The following is a 20,786-nucleotide window of genomic DNA, read 5'->3' on the forward strand; positions in this document are numbered from 1 at the left end:
CCCGAGGTTTTCGACTGCACGCCTTGTCTCTGAGTCTCTGAACTCTCTTGGTTTTGTGCTTGTTTTAAGCCAACTCATGGTCCCCCCATTTTTGCCTAGAGGGAGAAATAGGGGTTGTAGACCACTTTTCTTCCCTGCCAGCCAGTTTTCTCCCCTGTAGACCACTTTTGGTGGTTGGTTAGCTAAGGTGGGTGGTCGGCAGCCTACCACCACTGTCACGACCCCAAACCGCCCCTAGTAGTTTAGTGCCGTGATGGCCAGTAATCCGAGATTACCGAAGGCCAACTTTCAAAAATTCGTACACAAACAGAGTATAATTATATATGGGGCTCACAAGTGCGGAAGCAATAATTTTAAAATACAAGTGGTCCATAAGAGCAGTGCGTAAGTTACATGGAATGGCATACAACTTTACATAATATTACAGCTTGGATACAAATACAATAAAGTACAAAATACATTTTACATCTTGATCAAAAGGTTTCTTCAGCCGACATGTGTAAATTACAAGCATTATAAGCCAAGAAGCCAAATTTTCAAGGCTGCCAACATGAATACAAGTTAGGCCGACATAACAAAAACCTAAAACAAGCTCGCGAGTCACACCTAGGCGTCACCGCCTTCCTGCTCATCACCTACATATATATAGAGAGGGTGAGCTTGGATACTCAGTGAATGGTATAAGAAATAAAGGGGTTTGCATGACTGGTATTCAAGATCTTTATCAAACAATACATAACATAGTTGGTACAAGTCAAGGGATGAACCAAGTCCATCTTCCAAATCTGTCAAGTTTCAAAGGATGCTTACTAACATCATTATAATACAAGTGATGACATCTCGGCAAACAAAACCCACGCGGTAAACCGTCAGTGGCAAACAAGACAAGACAAGGCAAGACAAGGGAGATATCTCAATTCAATGGTGTCGTTGCATTATAGTCCCCGGACACTAAGGACTTGTGCTACTAATGCTTAGAGTCCCCTAGCACGTACGGACTTCCAAACTTTGTGCTACCATGCTTATAGTCCCTTAGCACGTACGGACTTCCAAACTTTGTGCTACAATTGCTTATAGTCCCTTAGCACATACGGACTTCCAAGAATGTCATCAGAACAAGATAATATATATATTTTCCAATTAGGAAAAACCATTCATGCTTACAAATACTTTCCAAAACGAAGCAAAACAAGACTTTTATCAAAGCATTATAACATACCTTTATTAAAAATACCACTCACTTAGTTCTTCAAACGTCGAGGTCAAGGCAAGTCCAAACCCTACAAACACATGGCAAAGTCTGTTGAATGCACTTTTAAACAAGTTTCACATGCATGCAGATGATCTCGGCATTCCTCAAGACTAAGTCGAATCAAAACAAATACAATTCTTTATCTCGGGGAAATATGCTGGGCAACTACCAGGTCTAAGCCGAGGTTTCACATCCCCTGGCCAGGGTGTGGCCTCGATGGCCACATTCAAAGGAATGAAGTCGGGAAAAATCTGGGGTTTCCCTTTCTTGAAGAATATGATGAACATGAAGAACATGAACATGAGGAAGATGAATGCAAAGATCGTGATTTACTATTACAAAATCTGAGATTTCATGCTAGGAGTTCAAAAACATGGACCTGGGTACCCATATTCAAGGATCTTGTGAGAACAAACACAAAAAAATGAATCTTAATGCGAACTTTCAGATCAAACAAGACTTTTCCTTCAAGAACACATGAACACTATTTTCTCTTTCTAAAACCAACTTTAAATCGATGCATGACATGCAAAACGGGTTCGATCATGCAATGCAGCTCGATGATCAATAAGAACGACAAGGGTAAATCAAGAATCTAACCTCAATACGCAAATCTAATGGTTTGATCTCTAGGAATCAAGCTCGAAACCCACTCTCTCACTCTAAATTTCTTCTTCTTCTCCTAGAGCTTCTCTCTCCTCACAAACAAAAACATATAGCAAATGATACATTTCTAAGTCTACTGGCTAACTTAACCCTCTACAGAGGCACGTGGCAGCGGCTGGTTGGTGCTACACAGAAAGGTGGCTGGGTGACAAGACAGAACTATGACAAAGTGTGTTCAACAAGCAAGACGGCATGGACACTCTGGCGAGTAATGATCTCGGCTAAGGACAAGACATCGGCAAGTAGGGAATAATGACCTCGGCTAGGAAGGACAACACTTGACTAAGCTGTGTCACACCTTGGCCTAGATATGCCACACCTCGGTCTAGGTCATACCACTCCGGGACAAGATCACTTGGGTGCAAAGGTAACATCTCGGCCTAGATGATTCACACCTCAACCTTGGTGATGAACACCTCGGCCTAGATAATGACATCTCGATCAGTATGCAAAAGCGAAGGTAGAGGTCAAACAAAGTGGTTCCAAGGAAGTTCTAGACTAAAGGCGCCCTCGGCTAAACTCACACCAAGCAGGGTACAAAACATGCTGTAACACTTAAACGAACAAGGACAAGACTCGAAATGCAAGTTTACAAGACAGAATCACATGAACGCATATAAGTATGGTTAGGATAGCGTGAGATTTATTACAACCACCTTCTTCTCTTTGTGTAGACCACCTTTCTCCCATGTCGACCAGCTTTTGTCCCTGTCGACCACCTTGAGTGGTTGGTCGACTAGGTGGGGTGGTCGGTCAACCCCTTTAACTGGTCGGCTGCCTTTCTGCACTTTCTGCAGATATTTTTGGTGCCAACTGTGCCAGCTGTTAGGCACAAAATGCACCCTCCCTACACGTGTCGGGAGGGATTCATGCAAGCTTTTGCTTGCATATTCTATATAAGGGAAGCTCTCTCCCCCCTTCTAAGGGTTCAAATTTTTTTGAAGAGCAAAATTTACTCTCTCTAGAATCCTTCCTCTCTCTCTATATATTGTGCTTGAAATTGGATTTTCTTTGCATATTTGCACACAACCTTCTAGCCAAACACCACCATCTTTGTTGCTGAGGTTCTTGGAGGGTGTATTTGAGTTCTAAAAGCTGGTTTTGAGCTCAAGAAGTTGTTGTTCTTGTTGTTCTTCAAGGGTGAGTCCTTTTCCCCCTTTTTAAGCTTTATTTTTATCACAATCTTGGCCACCTTTGCATGCTTTTTTTGGCCTAAGTTTCAACTGCAAAAAGTTCTATCTTTAAGTGCTTAAAATGTTTGTTTAAGGCCTAGTTTGAGTTAGGGGTGGTTTACCCCCTTTGATGGCTTGTTTTGCCTTGCTTTGTGCCATTTTTAAAGGCCTTTGGGACCATCTCTTTTTGACCTTCTTACCACTGAAACTCGGAGGAATTTCAGTGGTAAAAATGTGGTTTTGAGGTCCCAAATGGGTGGAGGTTGTCCCTCCTCCTCTTCTCTTGTTTGCGTATGTTGATGGCCCATCAAAAGAGCATGTATTTCTACTTCTGTGTGGCTTTGTTTAGGCTCGTTTTTGTGACTTTCCAGACGTGCCATAACTCTATTTTTGGCTGTCTTGGTCACCTCTTGCATGCTTATTGCACTTGTAGTGTAATCCTACTTGTGGCCTTGCAAAATAGCATGTCTTTGTGCCTTGAATTTGCTTAGTTAAAGCATGTTTTTAGCTATTATTTGCCATGTCATAACTCTGTTTTGGGTTGGTTTGGTTGCCTCTTGCATGCTCCTTACACTTGTAGTGCAATCTTGTTCACTAGCCTAGTGTATTTGGTGTTTTAACCTATTGATGTAACATGTGTATGCTCTATTCCAGCATATTTTTGGCTATATTTTAGCATGCTCTAGGTTTGATTTGAGTGGTTTTGGTCATGCATGCTTGGCTTTGCTAGCCTTGCACTTTGCGACCTCTAGCATGTCATATTTGAGCTTTTTGCATGGCACAGCATCATTGGGCATGTTATTTCAGACCATATACCTCTGCCATATTCTTGCATTTATCACTCTTTCAATGCTTTTGGAGAATTGTGCCTTATGCCTTGATCATGAGTTAATTTGTATGCATGTTTGCCTAAGCTTTTGGGCTATCATCTCAGCATATTTTTTGTCTTATTTTTCCATGTTACAACTTTGATTTTGGTTGGTGGAGTCACCTCTTGCTTGGTTTTGGTACTTGTAGTGCAATCCCACTCATTGGCCTTGCATGTTTAGTGTTTTGGCTTACCATGCTAGCTTGTTTTAGCTACACTCCATCATGTTTCTAGCATTGTTTTGACCTGCCTTAGGATTGTTTTGAGTCATCTCAGTCCTTGGAGGCTTGCTTGATATGGCTACGATGTAAGTGCCTTAGCTAGTCTTGAGTTTTGAGCACCATAGCATGCTATACTTGTGATGGTTGTATGTCTTGACATCATTTAACATGTTATTTCAGAGCATATATATGTGTCATGTTCTCACTTCTTTCACTCCTTGAGAGCTTTTGAGAGTTGTGCTTTTGTGCCTTATTTGTGAGCTACCAAAGGAGCATGACTTTTTACTCTTTTGAGCCTTAGTTTGAGCATGCTTTTGCTACTGATTTGCCATGTTGTAGCTCTGTTTTGGGCTGGTTTGGTTGTTTAAGCTTGATATTGCATGCCTCTTGTGTTATACTCTTTGCTAGCTTTAATGTTCTTGGCTCTTAGCATGTGTTGCATGAGTTGTTAGAATGTTTTAGCATCATCTGTCAAGCCATTTCAGTGCCGGAGTATGTGCCATTGCATCCCACTAATTCATTCTTTCAAAATTAGAGGACTCTTACTTTTGGACTTAACCAATTAAGGGATTAATTGGTAATCTAAAATGAGTAAACAAAATGAATCAAAGTAAAACATGCCAAGATAACATGTTTGAGTTGCATTGCATGTGTTTGGATCGGACGTTAATCCAAACACGAGAAATGTGGGACGTTTCATACTTGAAGTGATGAAACGTGTCATATTTCTCGGTCGCCGACACCCTTGATTGTGCATGATAAGGTGGAGGCCTTTCAAGTCTTATGTGTGCATTCATTGAGTTTTGCACAAGCTTGATCCTTTGGCCACCATGCATTGAAAATGCTTGGTTGGTGGCTCGAGAGTCAAGTGCCATACTCCTTTGAGCTTGAGATATGATAAGGAGTGTGGAAGTGCATACATTTCCTTGCAAATACACTGTCTTGCCTCTGTCTGTGCTCTATTGTAGCAACAGGAGGAATTTCAGCCCTCAAGGTATTCTTGAGATCAAAAATAAGCAATATGGAAATCGGTGTACTTTTCAAAGGTTCAAAAGAGTGCAAACATAGGCGTCTTGAGGCAAGGCGGTAGATTTCCGGGAGGACGCAACCGAGCATGCATATCTCTCTCGCCCGCGAAGCCATTTATCGCTTTTGTTAACTAGTTGTAGTTAATTACCTGTGCTGTAATTAATTTAGCTTAATGCTTTGTAATATTCTAATTAGCTTAGATTAGCTAGTTATTCAATTTGGTTTGTAAAACTTAATTAGCTAGAATAGTTAGTTAATTAGTTGATTTGTAATAGTTAGTTTAATTAGCGTAGCTAGTTAGCATTCATTTTATTCAGACCCTCCGTCTAGAGGGCACATGTTGTAATAAGTGTGCGTGTGTGTGTGAATGTCTTCCAACCCCACGTATTTCTCCCTTTTATTTACCAACTTTTGATGGTTAGTTTTAGGACATGTTTTAATTAGCATACTTATGCTTTGCATGCATGCATCATTCATTCATATTGCATGCACCCGGCTCGGCGCATCATTCAAACTGCATTGAATTTCAATATTTACTTGAAAACATGTTTCAAAGCATGTTATCGAGTGTTGCATTCATATGTCATCTTAGAATAGCCGAGCCTATTTAGTTGCTTTATGCATGTGTTGCATTAGGCATCTTAACTTAGCTAGAATCATGCATTGATTTCTAACTAGTTCTCTTTCTTTGGCTCAGAGTACACTGTAAGTGTTTACGCTTTAGCATACTGCATGAGATGTGTATGTTGCCATGATAGCATGCTTGTCATGAGGCTATTAGCTTAACTGCTATAACTGCATGAATGCTTGCGGATGAAGGCTTCATTGCTTGAGTTGGAACAATTCATCAAAATGTGAATTTTAAGCCTACTTGAAGTGGCAAATGATCAAGTTTTAAGCCCACCTTGTTTGGTGGCAAATCCGCGTTTTAGCCTACTTGCGAGTAGCATCTTCAAACCATTTTAAAAAAACAAACATGAGATGTTTTGTTTCAAATCGAGCGATTTAGTCTAAATTTGTATGTTGTGCGCATCACATAGTAAGCTAACAAATAAACCGGAATAAGAACACATGTGTTTTCAAAAACAACATATCATGTTTAGTAGAGGCCGATCTTTGATCGGGCAAACGGGGGTACTCATTTCAGGACCTTCCCCTCTCGTACCTAAGTTCCTGAGCCGAGGCAACTTTGTTAATGACGGACACGTGGCCTTAGGCACGAGTCAAGGTTTCCTAAATTTCCCAAAACAAAATATTTAGGTGGCGACTCTGAAATCTGGCAAAGCAGTCCATGTTTGGCGGTTTTTGATTAAAATCTATTTTCCAAAACGATTTGTCGGATTTGGACTCTTTGGTGATTTATCAGTCTTACATTGCACTTTGTGAGATTAGATTCAGAACCGCGACAGGAGTCCGAACTGTAGTAGCTAAAACCCAATTCGCACCCTCACGCACGGAACGAGTTCGGGCGATCTACAGTAGGGTTCGTGGGCTGCTTCCATTCTTTGACTGCAACAACTTTCTCAGGATCTATCGATATCCCTTGATTGGATACAACATGTCCCAAAAATCAAACCTCTTTTTCCCAAAAGTGACACTTACTGAACTTAGCGTATAACTGTTGCTCTCTCAAAGTCTGCAATACAACTTTCAAGTGTTCTCTGTGTTCCTCCTCATTCTTAGAATACATCAAGATATCATCTATGAAGATAATCACAAACTTATCTAGATACGGTTGAAAAATTCTGTTCACCAAGTCCATGAAATAGGCAGGAGCATTTGTCAAATCAAAAGGTATTACAGGAAACTCATACAACCCATACCGAGTCCGAAAGTAGTAAACGGTATACTTTCCTCTGACACACGCACCTGATGGTAACCCATTCTGAGATCAAACTGAGAGAATATGGCTGCCCCCTTCAACTGATCAAACAAGTCATCAATTCTAGGGAGCAGATACTTGTTCTTGATAGTCACCTTGTTTAGCTCTCTGTAATCTATGCATATACGGAGAGTGCCATCTTTCTTGGAGACAAAGATCACAGGTGCTCCCCACGGGGAGTTACTTGAACAAATGAACCCTTTCTGAAGCATCTCTTCCATCTGCTTCTTCATCTCTACAAGCTCTTTAGGCACCATTCTGGATGCCGCCTTAGAAATTGGTGCAGTTCCTGGCACTAAGTCAATGCGAAATTCTACTACCCGTCGAGGTGGAGGTCCAAGTATCTCCTGAAAGACATCCTCAAACTCACGTACCACATCTACCTTACTAATATCCTGTTTAGGGATTTCTACTGAGCACAAAAAACTCTTCATTACCGACTCTTCTGCATCACTAGAAGTGTGGGTAAGCCGTGGCATACCGGAAATATCTATATTTACAGTCTTTCCAGTACAATCTAGAGTCACAAAGTATTTTCACGGCCAATCCATATCTAAAATAATTGTAAACCCCTCAAACCCTAATATAATTAGGTCCGCATACAAGACTCTACACGAAAGGTCAATCTCAAAATCTTTACACACCTCATAAAGAGTAGCTGCCCCTCCTAAAGGGGTCTTAACACGAATAGGTCTAGACAAAGAGGTAGTTACAAGGTGTTCTCTTTCTACAAACTGCCTAGATATGAAAGAATGAGATGTATCAGTATCAAAAAGTACTCTAATGGGTTCTTAAAAAAAAAAAAATTAAAGATGCCTTCCAGCCATCACCTCAAATTAAACACACAAAAAGAATTTGTTCATAAATACTTAAAATAAACTCAACCACCAGACTAAACCAGCTAACCTATGTTTCCACAATCCGAGGACTCTCACAAGTCTAGGGTAACCTGGAGCTCTGATACCAAACTATCAAGCCTCAAAATTTGGACATTTAAATATTAAATTAGGACTAAACCCCAATCAATATTCCATCATCCAAATCCTAGGAGTGAAACAAAATCTAAACATTCCTGTCTCCACAAGATTTAAATAAATTTTCATCCTCAAAAGATCACAAGAGATAAAATAAAAAAATAAAAAAAAGAACAAAACGCCAACCAAACTATTTATCATAAATTCATAACTATCCAATACTTCAACATTAAGGTAGCAACAACTAGTCAAAACAATTTAAATAATGTAAAGTTACAAGCCATGCCAAATTATCAAAATACCAAGGTCATAAAAAAAAATATATACATAAACTAATATCAACTCTAAACTCAAGAAAACAAAAGAAATCCAAACGACATGTCCTACGATCATAGTTGTTTCCTGTCACCACCATCGTCTCAACTAATCTAGCAAAGGAAACTCGACTGCGCTCAAACAGAGCGCACACTTCTCTTTTTTTTTTTATTATTTGTTTTCTTATTATCTAAGTGAACTTCTAACCTAATTGACTTCTTATATAATATAACATCCTTTTTTATATATATAATATTATATTATACAAATACAATATATATGAATATGCTATATATGATCAACACATATATATATATACATATATATAAAACACTTTTTATATACATATATAAAATATATATAAATATTCATATTAGTTATCTATAATTAAATAACACATTAAATTAATTAAATACCACATTAAATTCTCATGTAATCACGTAATTAATAAAGACAAAAATAAAACAAAGTATTAATACTAAATAATGACTTACGAAAAATTAGGGTTGCTACAAGGTGCAACTCTAACATGTGTGGGATACAAGTCTAACCTGTGTGTGGGGCACAAGCCCGATCTATGCAGGGTGCAAGTCCAACGTATACATGGGTGCAAGCCTAGCCATGCGGTATGTAAGTCACACTATGTGGGGTACAAATCCAATCTATATACATGAGTGTAAGTTCATTATTAAAATGATGAGTTCTTTTATTTTTTTGATTTATTCACCAAATATTTGAATTCAACTAAACATGGTGATTTGAATTTCTCCTATCTTAATTTTTTGTAAATATTTTAATGCTAATTTATATGATTTTTTTTTTTTGTGTGTGTGTGAGATTAATTTTGAGTGACCTCTTTTATTTTTATGATTTCAGTTAATATTTCTATTAATTTTTATTATATGATTTGAGTTAATAAAAATACAAAAATATTTTATGGTTTAATTATTATTTTGTTTTTATGGTTTAACCATATAAATAAAAACAATGATATTCAATCATACATTTAACTCAAACCATACAATAAAAATAATAATATGGCACGGATCAAACTTGCACTCATGCACATGTTGGACTTACACCTATACACAAGTTGGATATGCACTCCGCACAAATAAAACTTGCACCACTATAACATATAAGAGTTTTAGAGACCAAATATTTTGGTCTCTAAAAGTGAAAAATTTTGTTGCAAAAAACATTTAGGGACCAATTTCTACCATCATGAGGATAGTCGCTAAAAGATCGTCCCAAAAAGTCAAAAACAAGACTTTTAGCGACAAAATTTTGAAAATGTCACTAATAAATAGATTTTTAGAGACAAAATAATTTGGTCTCAAAATAGTTTATTTTTTGAGACAAAAAATTTGGTCCCAAAAAGATAATAATTCATCATTAATATCTCATTTTTGTTGCTAAAATATAATAATGACACTTTTCGCAACAAAAATATTTGGTGCCTAAAAAATAATTTTGTCCTTAAATTTTGGTTTCAAAAACCTTAATTTTTGTAGTGACCTCACACAAGTTAGACTTACACGAATGCATAGGTTGGACTTACACCCATACATAGATTGGACTTGCAGTCCACATAGATGTAACTTGCACCCCCCGCAGATTTGACTTGCACCCCGCACAGATTGAACTTGCACTATGCATAGGTTGTAGTATTTTTATATTTTTTTTGTCAAACTAATTTATATTTTATTTGAAAAAATAAACAAAAAAATATTTATTAATTTTAAAAGAAATTTTTCTCTCAAAAAAGATAGAATCATATGAAATTGATATTTTTTTACAAACTAATTTTTATTTTTTAAAAAAATAGAAAACAAAATTCAACTATGATGAATTCAATTTCTCATATCCTAATTTTTTGAAATTATTTTTAATGCTAAAATATATGTGACTATTTTTTTGGTTAATTTTAGTAAACTTTTTTTTTTAAGTATTAATTTGTATTATTTTTATTGTATGATTTGAATTAATAAAAATACAAAATAATATTTGTATGGTTTAATTATAGTTTATTATTCATTTTTTATTTGTATGATTTAAGTTAATATTTGTGTGGTTTGAATATTACAATATTCTCTCTTTTTTTTTTTTGGTACAATTTGAGTTAATAATATTTATTTTTATTGGTCGTTACATTTTCACTTAATGAATAAAAATAATATTTTCTATTTAGAAATAAATTCTAAATAATTATTATTTATATTAATTTCATATCATACAAATCATTTTAATTATGTAAAAAAAAATCATATATTTTTTGAATTAATTTAAATTTTTATTAAATATGTTAAATATTAGTCTCATTTTAAAGATTTTGTTGATGTTTTTTGAATAATATTAATTTTATAAAAATAGAATTTATATATTAAAATTTATATGTATTTTATTAAAATAAAATAGAATAATTATAAAGTGTAGAAGTTATTAGTTGGTTCAAGAATAGCATCACGTGTGCTCCACATGTATTGTGATTAGTCCAGGGACTCACAATTTTATATTGAATGATTGAGGAACATAAGAGGATATGAAAGTTTGTGATTAGTTTAGAATATGATCATATGATGTCTCAGGATCAACTAATAATTTTTTATAAAATAGGTGAGTGATATGATGTGTGTGCTAAAGAGAGAGAAAGTGAGTGATATGGTGTATGTGCTATATATATATATATATATATATATAGATAGAGAGAGAGAGAGAGAGAGAGAGAGAGAGAGAGAGAGAGAGAGAGAGAGCAGAATTGTGATGTGTGAAGTGTGTTGGTGAGTGTGTAGTGTAAGATGAGAGATATTTGAGAATTAAGGGTCGAAAAATAATGGAGAGGCTCAATTAAATATCTTATATAAATATTAAATTCATATATGTAAATCTTGTATAAATTTCACATCCATATAAAATATTTAAAATCTCTACCGTTACTCTTAAAGGTCATGTCCTTGTAATATATTTTTTACTTGTCAATGCTGTTTAAATTTTCAAATATTTCCCACTGATTTATGGGTTACATCTTCTTAACCCACTGCAAGGTAATTCCCCCTTTTTTTTCAACAAAGTAGTCAATCCAAATTGCCCTTTTCTTTTTCTGTTTTTTTAGTAACAAAAAAGCTAAGGTCCGAAATTAGGGTCCTCTTTTGCCAACTGGTTTAAAAGTTAATTTATTAAATTTTTGACTTTTTTAGTCACCCCATCATTCTATTTTTAATAGGTATGTATGGTAAAAATTAAATTAATAAAATATAAAATTTATAAGTAAAATAAATTTAAACTATGAATAATTGCTAAAAGAAGTCAATTGATTGATTTCCTTTAGCTTTTAACATATTTTTAGTCATATCACTTCTCATATTTTTTACATTCAAAAAAACAAAAAAAGTCAAAAAAAAATTAAAAAAAAAAAAAAAAAATTAACCAACTTTTCAAATCACCACATTGTAGTTTCTCTTATTTTCTTTACAAAGAAGTCAATCTCAATTCAATTGTCCTCTTCTTTTTAAATTTTTTTAACGTAGATTTATTTGAAAAATGAGTTGACTTTTTCACTTTTTACCTTTTTTTTTTTGACTATTTTAGCTCAGAGCTAAAAAGCCTCGTTTAGGATAGACTTTTTGATTTTTTTGAATTTTATGAGAGAAAAAATAAAATAATTATAGTTTAAATGTAATATTTTATCTTATTAGACTAAAAAATTTATTTTGTCTTTTTGTGACTAAAATAACCAAAACACCAAATAGCCTGGCATGCCAAAATATCTCCCATTTTTTTTTTACAAAGACATCAACCTCAATATGAAAGAACTCAAGTTGGAAATTATTTTTGTTTGGTTAAATTTTTGAATTAATTACTTAAAAGTCCTATTTACAAATGTTATAATAGTTCAGATCCTATCTAAGATTTTTTAAATTAATAAGTCATATTTAGTAATATTGAGAATTTATCAATTTTTTCCAATTTTTAAAAATAAGAACATTATCAATTTTACATAATGTGTTCCAACTGATGAAAAAACACAAAGCATGAGATTAAACATTTTTATCTTTCTACATATTGGTTTTATAACTATCCAATAAAACCAAGAATATTATCAGTTTTTTTCTAGTTTTAAAATTGAGAATATTATTAATTTTTTCATTTTTAATTTTTTTTTCCAATTTTACACATCAATATTTTATCATCATGCTCCTTTATAGACACAATTTTCAGTTTTACACAAAAAAATAATTCAGTTTTTTCAAAAAAAAAAAAACCTTGGCTTTTTGTCTTTTTTGGCACATAATTTTTTTTGTAAAGTTTTTTTAATTTGAAAGTTGATATTTTAAAATTTTGAAAATCAAAATAAATGTCAAATCATTATGTTCCTATATATATAATTATAAATTATGAACAATCATTATTTGAAAAGTAATTTCAACTATTAAAAATTTAATAAGACTTGAAAGTCCAAAAAATCTTAATCAGGACTTAATGAAATATAAGTTCATAAATTAGAATTTATGTGTAAATGTCCCTAAATTTTGTAATTTATTTTAAGAATTTAAATTTAAACTGATAAAAACAAATAAATATATATATATATATATATAAATTTTCAAAAATCATTTTTATACCAAAAAAAGAAAATCATATAAAAATAATGAAAAAGAAACAAGGGTGTTTTAGTCTCATTAGAGAAAAAATTATTTAACTCGACAGTTTTTAATCCTTTAGCACCTATGCTTGTAGAAGTAGGGATGACTATTTCATTCCGATCCGTGGTGTTCACTCATATCCGTTTAAATGCGACAGATTTTATTCAATCCGATACTTATGTGCAGTGGGGGTAAATTATATTTTAGTTACCCGCAACAGGCTGGGGCAAGGACGGATATCACCTCTCCTAATCCAAACCCTACCTGATATAATTAAAAATATATATAAATAAATAATATATATATATATATATGTATATACATACATAATATAATTAGATATAAGAAAGAAATACTAAAAGTTTATGGCTCTATTTAAATAAAAATAAATAATAATCTTAAAAGTCTCACTATTTATATATATAGAAACAAAAGAAATTATTTAGTGTGTTAAGGATTTAAATGATTCTCAATTTTTTTGATTATTTAAAATGTGATCGTGTATCCGTGAATATCTGCAAGGGCGGGGATAAAATTGAAAAATTTCACCCATAGTGGGGATGGGGCGGGAATATGGGTGAAATTTATCCGCAGAAGCAAAAGCAGAGGCGAAGGATGACAAACCCACCTTTTGGCCATCCCTACTTAGATGCATATGGTACACGCGTCTAACATGCATAATTAGGTTTAAAAGAAATCTATCTAATTTTTTCGTAGAGTTAACATTACGTAACATTTGCCACTAAAATGCATAACGTGTATTAAAAAAACGCATAATTAGGTGTAAATGGTACACAACTCTAAAGGAATTTCCTTACTATTTAGAGTTAATTTTCATTTTTATCTTTTAAATTATCTTCATATTTTCTATCCTATTCTTAAACATTTAATTCCATCGATCTAAGCTTCAAAATTTTTAAATTCAACTAATGTGATTCTTTACTTTTATATTTTTCTAAATTAGTAGAATCAAAAAATTTTAAATTTAATAACAATTATTTTAATTTTTTTAGTTGTCAAGCAAAGATAAATCTTGCTAAAACAGATTCCCCCCCAAAATAAAAAAATATCAATAAAATAAGCTAAAAACAAACGGTTTAACTATTCTTAGCTTAAATACCAAAAAATGATTTAAAATTTGTAACCAAACAAAGCATAAATATAAACAAAACAGTAAATTTCATTTTCAAGATTTTCATTTAAATTTTATTTTACTCTTCATTTTCTAATTCCAACAATTAAATTATTGAGTACTCAAAATTGAACACTTGATCCCCATCACTCACCGTTAAAAAAAAGTAATATTAAATGCTCATGTGATGGGATTGTCTTTTTTATAACCCTTTAAAATATAGCTACAAACTAATCAAATTGTTCACAGGCTCAGCTTAATAAGGGCATAGATCAGCTTGAGCCAATCTTTTGAGTCCGTTTAATAAAACGAGCTAAACTCAAGCTAGAATGAACTCAATTCAGTTATTATTTATTCAAATAATAAAATAAGTATATTTTTGATATATTAATGATGCAAAATGTATATAAATAATAGATTTGTATTGTTTTTAATAATAATATATTTCAATACCTTTGAAACCAAAAAGCGAGGCAAGAGGAAAAGTGAAATGGAGAGGCATGGGAGGCATTTACTGATTCGAGCTTTAGCTCCCGTTGAATAAGCCAGGGAAGAGCTTATCCAATGGCTCATCCATGCTTTTCTTTGTAGCTTTGAGAAATGCCATGCTGCCACCTCAACAGATGAGTAACGATGATATGGAGTGGGGGCCAAGAACTGAATGCAGCGGAACACAGCGCCTCACCACCATCAAATAATATAAATAATAACAAAAAAAAAAATTCATTATCGATTTTAACTCGAGTTTGATTAGTATTAACAGCCGAGCTGAGCTCCAGCTACATGAAATTTTTTACCCAAGCTCGAGTTAAATTTCGAGTTCAATAAACAAACGAACTGAGCTCGAGCCCTATAAAACTTGGTTTGGTTTGGTTAGGCTCGTCTCGTTTGCTGCTTTACTTTAGAGCATTTGGAAAGTGAGCAATGAGAAGGAACTACCAGGTGAAAATCAACAAAGGTATACCTCAAGTTGAAATTCTGCCAAAACCCAAGTGCAGAGCTTGCTCTGAAGTAACTCATCATTCCATTGCAGAAAAAGCAAAACACCTCCCTGCAGTTCACAAGTACATCCAAATCTTTTAGAAGAACTAAACATGGTAGATCTTTCTGAGCTTAGCTTATGAGTCTTTCATAGCGCAAATCTTCCATAAATTTACAAAGTACCCATCTTTCTTCTGTGTTAATTCCTCACTTTCATGGTGTAAAACGATATTTAGAGTCATCTCTTTGTTAAACAATATCAATTCAACCAACCATTTCAGACAAGCAAAACTAGGCACAAGTTCATAGACCACTTTTCTTTTGCTTTTTTTCTTTTCAGTATCAAATCCTTTGGAAATAAGAAATATCTTTAATCAAACTTCCTCAATTATTTCATAATTGGATGGGTCTGCAAAAAGTAGTAGAAAGCAATACATGAAGGCTCTAAGTAAGAACAAGGGAACAACACAACAAAGCCAATCCAACCCTAATCACATCCTAGATTCCCAACAAACCAAATAATAATAATGATAACAGAATCCCTCTGATAGTAATGAAGATGAAGTTATTTCGATCTAAGTTTCAACTTTTCATCCTTCTTAATGACATTGTTGCAGATAGTTTAATCTACATTCTGGTCGTTCTTGCTTTCAGAGACATTCAGATGACATTGACCAATCAAGTGCTTAAATAGCCCGTTAAGCAAAAAGTTAAGATCTGGAAACAAAGCTACCGTGAATATATCCTCATTCTAAAACAAGACACACACTAACCATACTAATGGATAACTTAATAATCATGATGTTTATGTTATGTAAGCATAAACTCAAGAAACAAAAATGGGTACATAAAAAAAAACATCACCAATAATGAAACGAGCATACAAATGTAGGTAAACTGGACCTTCACTCGCAGGTACTTGATCTTTGTAGCCTTAATTTGTAACCAGAATGTTGACAGTGAAGCCACAAACACTGCACAGATGCCGGTGACCTCAGTCTCATAGCAGTAATTTTGGAACCACAGACAAATTAAGATGTTACCCCAGCATCCATCATCCTTCAAATATCTGCAAAACCCTTGAGCTCTCTTCCTCCATACACAATAGAAATGCACTATGTCATGCATTCACCAAAACCACTCCATGATCAGATAAGACAGAATTAGCAGCCCAACACTTGTTGGCAAAGATAATAATCTGTCTCACGGAGGTGATATATGGATTTCAGAATCCTTAATCTTGATCTGGCAGTAGTTCCAGAATCTTAAAACTTTGTAACAGTTTCAGGAGGATGCAGAGTTAGGTTCAACTGTTCATCCCTATAAAAGGGCTTCCAAAATTCTCATAGAATTTGGGGACAGAGCTGGTTGGGCTTAAGATTAGCATGTTGCTTCAACCATTCAACTTCAATTTGCATAAATTGCAGGCATTGGTGCAAGCTGAAAATGGCCTAAACAAGGAGTCAAGGCCAAAATGCAGAACCTAGCTTCAAAACAAGCCATACACTCAAAAAATATCAGTCAATACCAACCCACTTCCTAAATGCCCGAACATGTTCAATCCGGTTGCTTTGAGCCTCAGTTCTAGCATTTGATGCTTTTAAGCTCCTATAGAGATCTTTGTGAAACTTTAGGAACTCAATTTTAAACATCCACTTGTCGATGTACATACCATGCTCCTTCATATAACCAATAACCTCCATCACTCTCTCAAAGTAACCACCTCGAATAAAATTCAATATTAACAACTGAAATAAATCCCTGTTAACCACTAAATTCCCATTCTCTATATTCCTCTTAATGTCCCCCCATAAGATGGTGATTTCACGATACATTTCCAAAGAAGAATACCCAGAAACCATATTAAAAAATGTTTGCACAATGGGCTGGATTTTCATCATTTGCATTTTTCTGTATGTATTCAAAGCATCCCCTATCATTTTAGCTTTCCAGAAGAAGTAGATAGAAGAATTGTATTCATAAACCACAGAAAGCACAGTTTTCCCCTCTTCTTCCAATTCCCGGATGATAGACTTGGCCAAATCTGATTCACCATCTGAAACAGTTATGGCCTCATCAAACAATTTTTCAACCAAACCAGCTTTCTTACTTTGATTTAGCAAAGCCTCTGCTTCCCCAAACATCTTTCTTTCATGATAAGCCCTCAACAGCGATATATAGGACCTAGTGCCCATGGGAGTCCCTCCCAACCTCATGTCATCTAAAATGTCATGAGCAGTCTCCAACCACCCCAAATTAACGCAGGCATCAATCACATCAGAACACAAACTTTCTTCTTTCAATGAACTTACCTTCTTCTGAATGCTAATTAAAAGCTTTGACAACTCACTAATCCTACCACATCCCTTGTATTGTAGGATAAGCTTGGCTATTCCTTTGTCGCTAAGGACAACTTTACCATTCTTATATATAAGAAGCTCTTCTTTAGTTTCCATTTTGAGGACAGAATCCTTCTGTAGCAGCTCAGGTAATATCTGTATTTTCAACCCTGCCCTGAGATTGTGAGATCCAATTGACACAAGGCAGGGTTTCTGGGGGTCTTTTCTATACTTTTTGCCATTAAGAGATTCATTACATCTATATATGTCTAATATGAGTCCCGAAGCAGCATCGACATCATTAAATTTGAAATGTAAGCTCAGCAAACTATCATAGAACTGCCTGTAATGATGAACCAGAGAAACTGAAACCTGATCAATATGATGCTTAAATTTCTTCAACTCATCCCTCTGGCCATTCATCTGATGAATCCTCGAAATGATAACAATGGTATGTGCATCAGCTATGACACCCACTTGTGCCATCAGTTCTATAATCTGTTGGCCATTGAAAGATGACCCAAACCTCAGACAAGCATCCAGAACAAGGTTAAAGATCATCGTATCAGGTTTTATCGGCTTTGTAGAAGCAGATCTGTTTGCATTTGAATGTTGAAATCGATCACAAAGCTCAATCAATATATTTGATGCAAGATATGTCCCAACCTGTGTCTTCACCATATGCATAAAGATCAGCCCCAATACATTCGCTGGGGGCAAACTCTCTTTCTCCAGCATCAGCCTGAAAACCATGGATGCGGAAACAGGCATTTGAGCTCTTGCCAAGGATAGGGAGAGCCTAATCAGGAAGTCGGATCGAACTAAATTAGATTTCTCTTTTTGTATTAGAAAAACCAAATCGCATGCCTTCTGAAGCCAGTGGGGATCAGATGAGTAGGACAACTCAAGTAGCAGTGTACTCATGAGAGACTGGTTAGGAAAACCATACAGGTTTCTGAAATCATTATAAGTTTCCCATGCTTCATCAACTTGATGATCCTTCAAAGCCACTTCGAGCTTTCTGAGCAGAACCGTGTGTGAGGATCCTTCCCAACATATGCTTTCTGTCTTAATACTAGTAGAGAAATGTTGGAGGGAGGGACTCAGATAATGCTTATGGCATATATCTGGAAATTGAAGCTTCCCAACACTGTAACTGCAAACACATTCTGCATCATAAATCGATCTTAAAGCAGTATTTTCCGTAATTGAAGAGATACGGACAACTGATGAATAACTCCTAGTGAAGTAGGGATGTACTAGGAGGAGTGTTTTTTTCAATGATTTTGCCATTCAGATGCACATTTTTAAACGACCATAGTACAAGTGATTAGAATGGACAGTGACGGATTTAATATGCCTACATGAAGAGCTATTCAATGACAAGGTTAACCCATTAACCATACTCCACATAAGATTACAAACTTGAACACCCAATTCCAGTAGTGTATCCTTCCAGGTGCTCTTCGACAAATTTTCTGACTAAATTATCTGTTTAAAAAACACAGAATAATAAGACACAGAATCGATACATAATAGAAGGAAACTACATAAACTCTAATCTGAGACTATCATAACTCACATCACCATTAAAACAATGAAACATCATATCACACAGACTTCAACAAGCAATAACATATACAACCCACATAACCGTTGTCCCTATTCGAAGCAAAACCCTTTTCCACGCTTCAGTGTACCAGTGTTAAAGTTTATGTCAAAATCTACGAATCAAGGAACTATGTCTGTATCAAGTATCCACTACAAGTTTATTACACAGAAAAATCATACTTCACTTCAACTTTAGACCAAAATTATGGCACAGTGGAGTAAAACATTGACAAATTCTGGACCAAAATTATATATTAAGAATCAGACATCCCTTATAATCCAAGTGGAGTAAAGGACTGACAAACATATTTTTACCTCAGATAGGTTGTCAATGTCAATCATTAGCCATATTTTAGTGTTAAACCAAATAAATAAATAAAATAGAGTTTGAAAAATTGCTTCACTAAAAAATCTAAATTGCAGCCCCTCTTTATCTATATATATATATATATATAGAAGCCCATTAAAATATGATTTGTTTGTCCATAATTTAAAAACAATGAAAAAAAAAAATATGTAAGGATTAACATAGAACAAGAGTCAGATTAATAGATATCAAAAAGAATAATCACTTACGCGAAAAAAATTGAACAATAAACTACCTCAATCTCCATTAAAAAAAAATACAAGGGAAAAAATCAATGGTCCGTTTGGTTCTCGGGAAAGAAAATACTGAGCGACTGGCAGAGAAAGAAAGCAACTTTATGACAAATCAAGCATTCAACTTGGTTTCCTGTCTCTCATGCTTTCCCGCGAATCAAACAGGGGAAAATAGGTACAGATTTTTTCACAATCGAACTCGATTCAGAGCCACAGCGAGCGAGAAAGCGAGCTTACCTCGTTGAATCACACTGATAATATACGATTGATGAGTTGTTTCCTTCATTGGAGACTCCACAACTGGGCTCTGTTTGGTTGCCAGGAAAATAGGAGTCGATCGAGCCCTAGATGGTGGAATGGGTTATCTTATCCCTAGCTTCGTTTCCCTTAGTCGAGGAGAACCCTGATTAGAGCATACCGTTGTCCAGGATGTGAATTGGGATGGCAATGAATAACCTGTGTGTATCAATGGAGACTCAATATATTGTTTTTTTTTTTTTTTTTTTTTTTTATCCCTCAGCATAAGGAAAGTGATATTGTTTAAATTTCAGCAGCAGGAGGAGATGGGTCGGGGTTAGATACTTATTAATTTTCTCATTTTTTTTTTTTTTTAAGAGATTCGTAACTAAAGTTAAATATATTTTTAATTTTTTTTTTTCGTTTTATAAAAAAATTTGTTTTTTTGAATTTACAATCAAAGTTAAATATACATTTAATATTTTTTCTTTTCTTTTTTTTTAAAAAAAACTGTTTTTTTTTTTAAGGTTCACAACTTTTTTTTTATTTTTAATATTTACAACTAAAACTAAATTACATTCAATCTTATTTTATTTTATTTGGCTCAATAACAAAATCAAATACACATTAATTAACATTGTTACATTATTTTATGTTTATCTAGAATTTTTTAAATTTATTTAGAAAAATTTTATTCCTACAAAAAAAATTCCATTTTCTTTTTTAATTTTTTTTAGATTTTTTAAATTTTATGTATCTCATTCTCCTCTCTATTAATTGATCTTCAATAATTTGAACGTGAGTTATTGCTCTCGTTTCCATCTTCTTGTTCTTCTTCCTTTTTAAAAAAATTTTTATTTGTAT

At 34.1% G+C, this 20,786-nt stretch overlaps 1 protein-coding gene across 12 annotated transcripts; it reads right to left on the minus strand.

Annotated features, from left to right (window-relative positions):
* Positions 1-398: 398 nt before the first annotated feature.
* Positions 399-20,235, minus strand: LOC114282119 (Pentatricopeptide repeat (PPR) superfamily protein). Of its 12 annotated transcripts, none has more exons than XR_014348841.1 (6): positions 19,923-20,224; positions 16,039-18,965; positions 15,119-15,205; positions 14,608-14,811; positions 1,220-1,280; positions 399-635 (listed from the first exon to the last, which is right to left on the minus strand). XR_014348841.1 is itself a non-coding variant. In XM_028224772.2 (2 exons), the coding sequence occupies exon 2, from the start codon at positions 18,765-18,767 to the stop codon at positions 16,653-16,655; it is 2,115 nt and encodes a 704-aa protein (XP_028080573.2). In that variant the 5' UTR covers positions 18,768-18,965; positions 19,923-20,224; the 3' UTR covers positions 15,684-16,652. The 12 variants fall into 12 exon arrangements, 2 of the variants coding, with proteins under 2 accessions (XP_028080573.2, XP_082758326.1); XR_014348845.1 differs by having other exon boundaries at positions 16,039-18,630; positions 19,923-20,223; XR_014348846.1 differs by lacking the exons at positions 399-635; positions 1,220-1,280 and having other exon boundaries at positions 14,485-14,811; positions 16,000-18,630; positions 19,923-20,235.
* Positions 20,236-20,786: the final 551 nt, after the last annotated feature.

This window comes from Camellia sinensis, chromosome 13, assembly GCF_055761805.1.
Source record: "Camellia sinensis isolate YWXY chromosome 13, ASM5576180v1, whole genome shotgun sequence".
NCBI classification, from domain to species: Eukaryota; Viridiplantae; Streptophyta; class Magnoliopsida; order Ericales; family Theaceae; genus Camellia; species Camellia sinensis.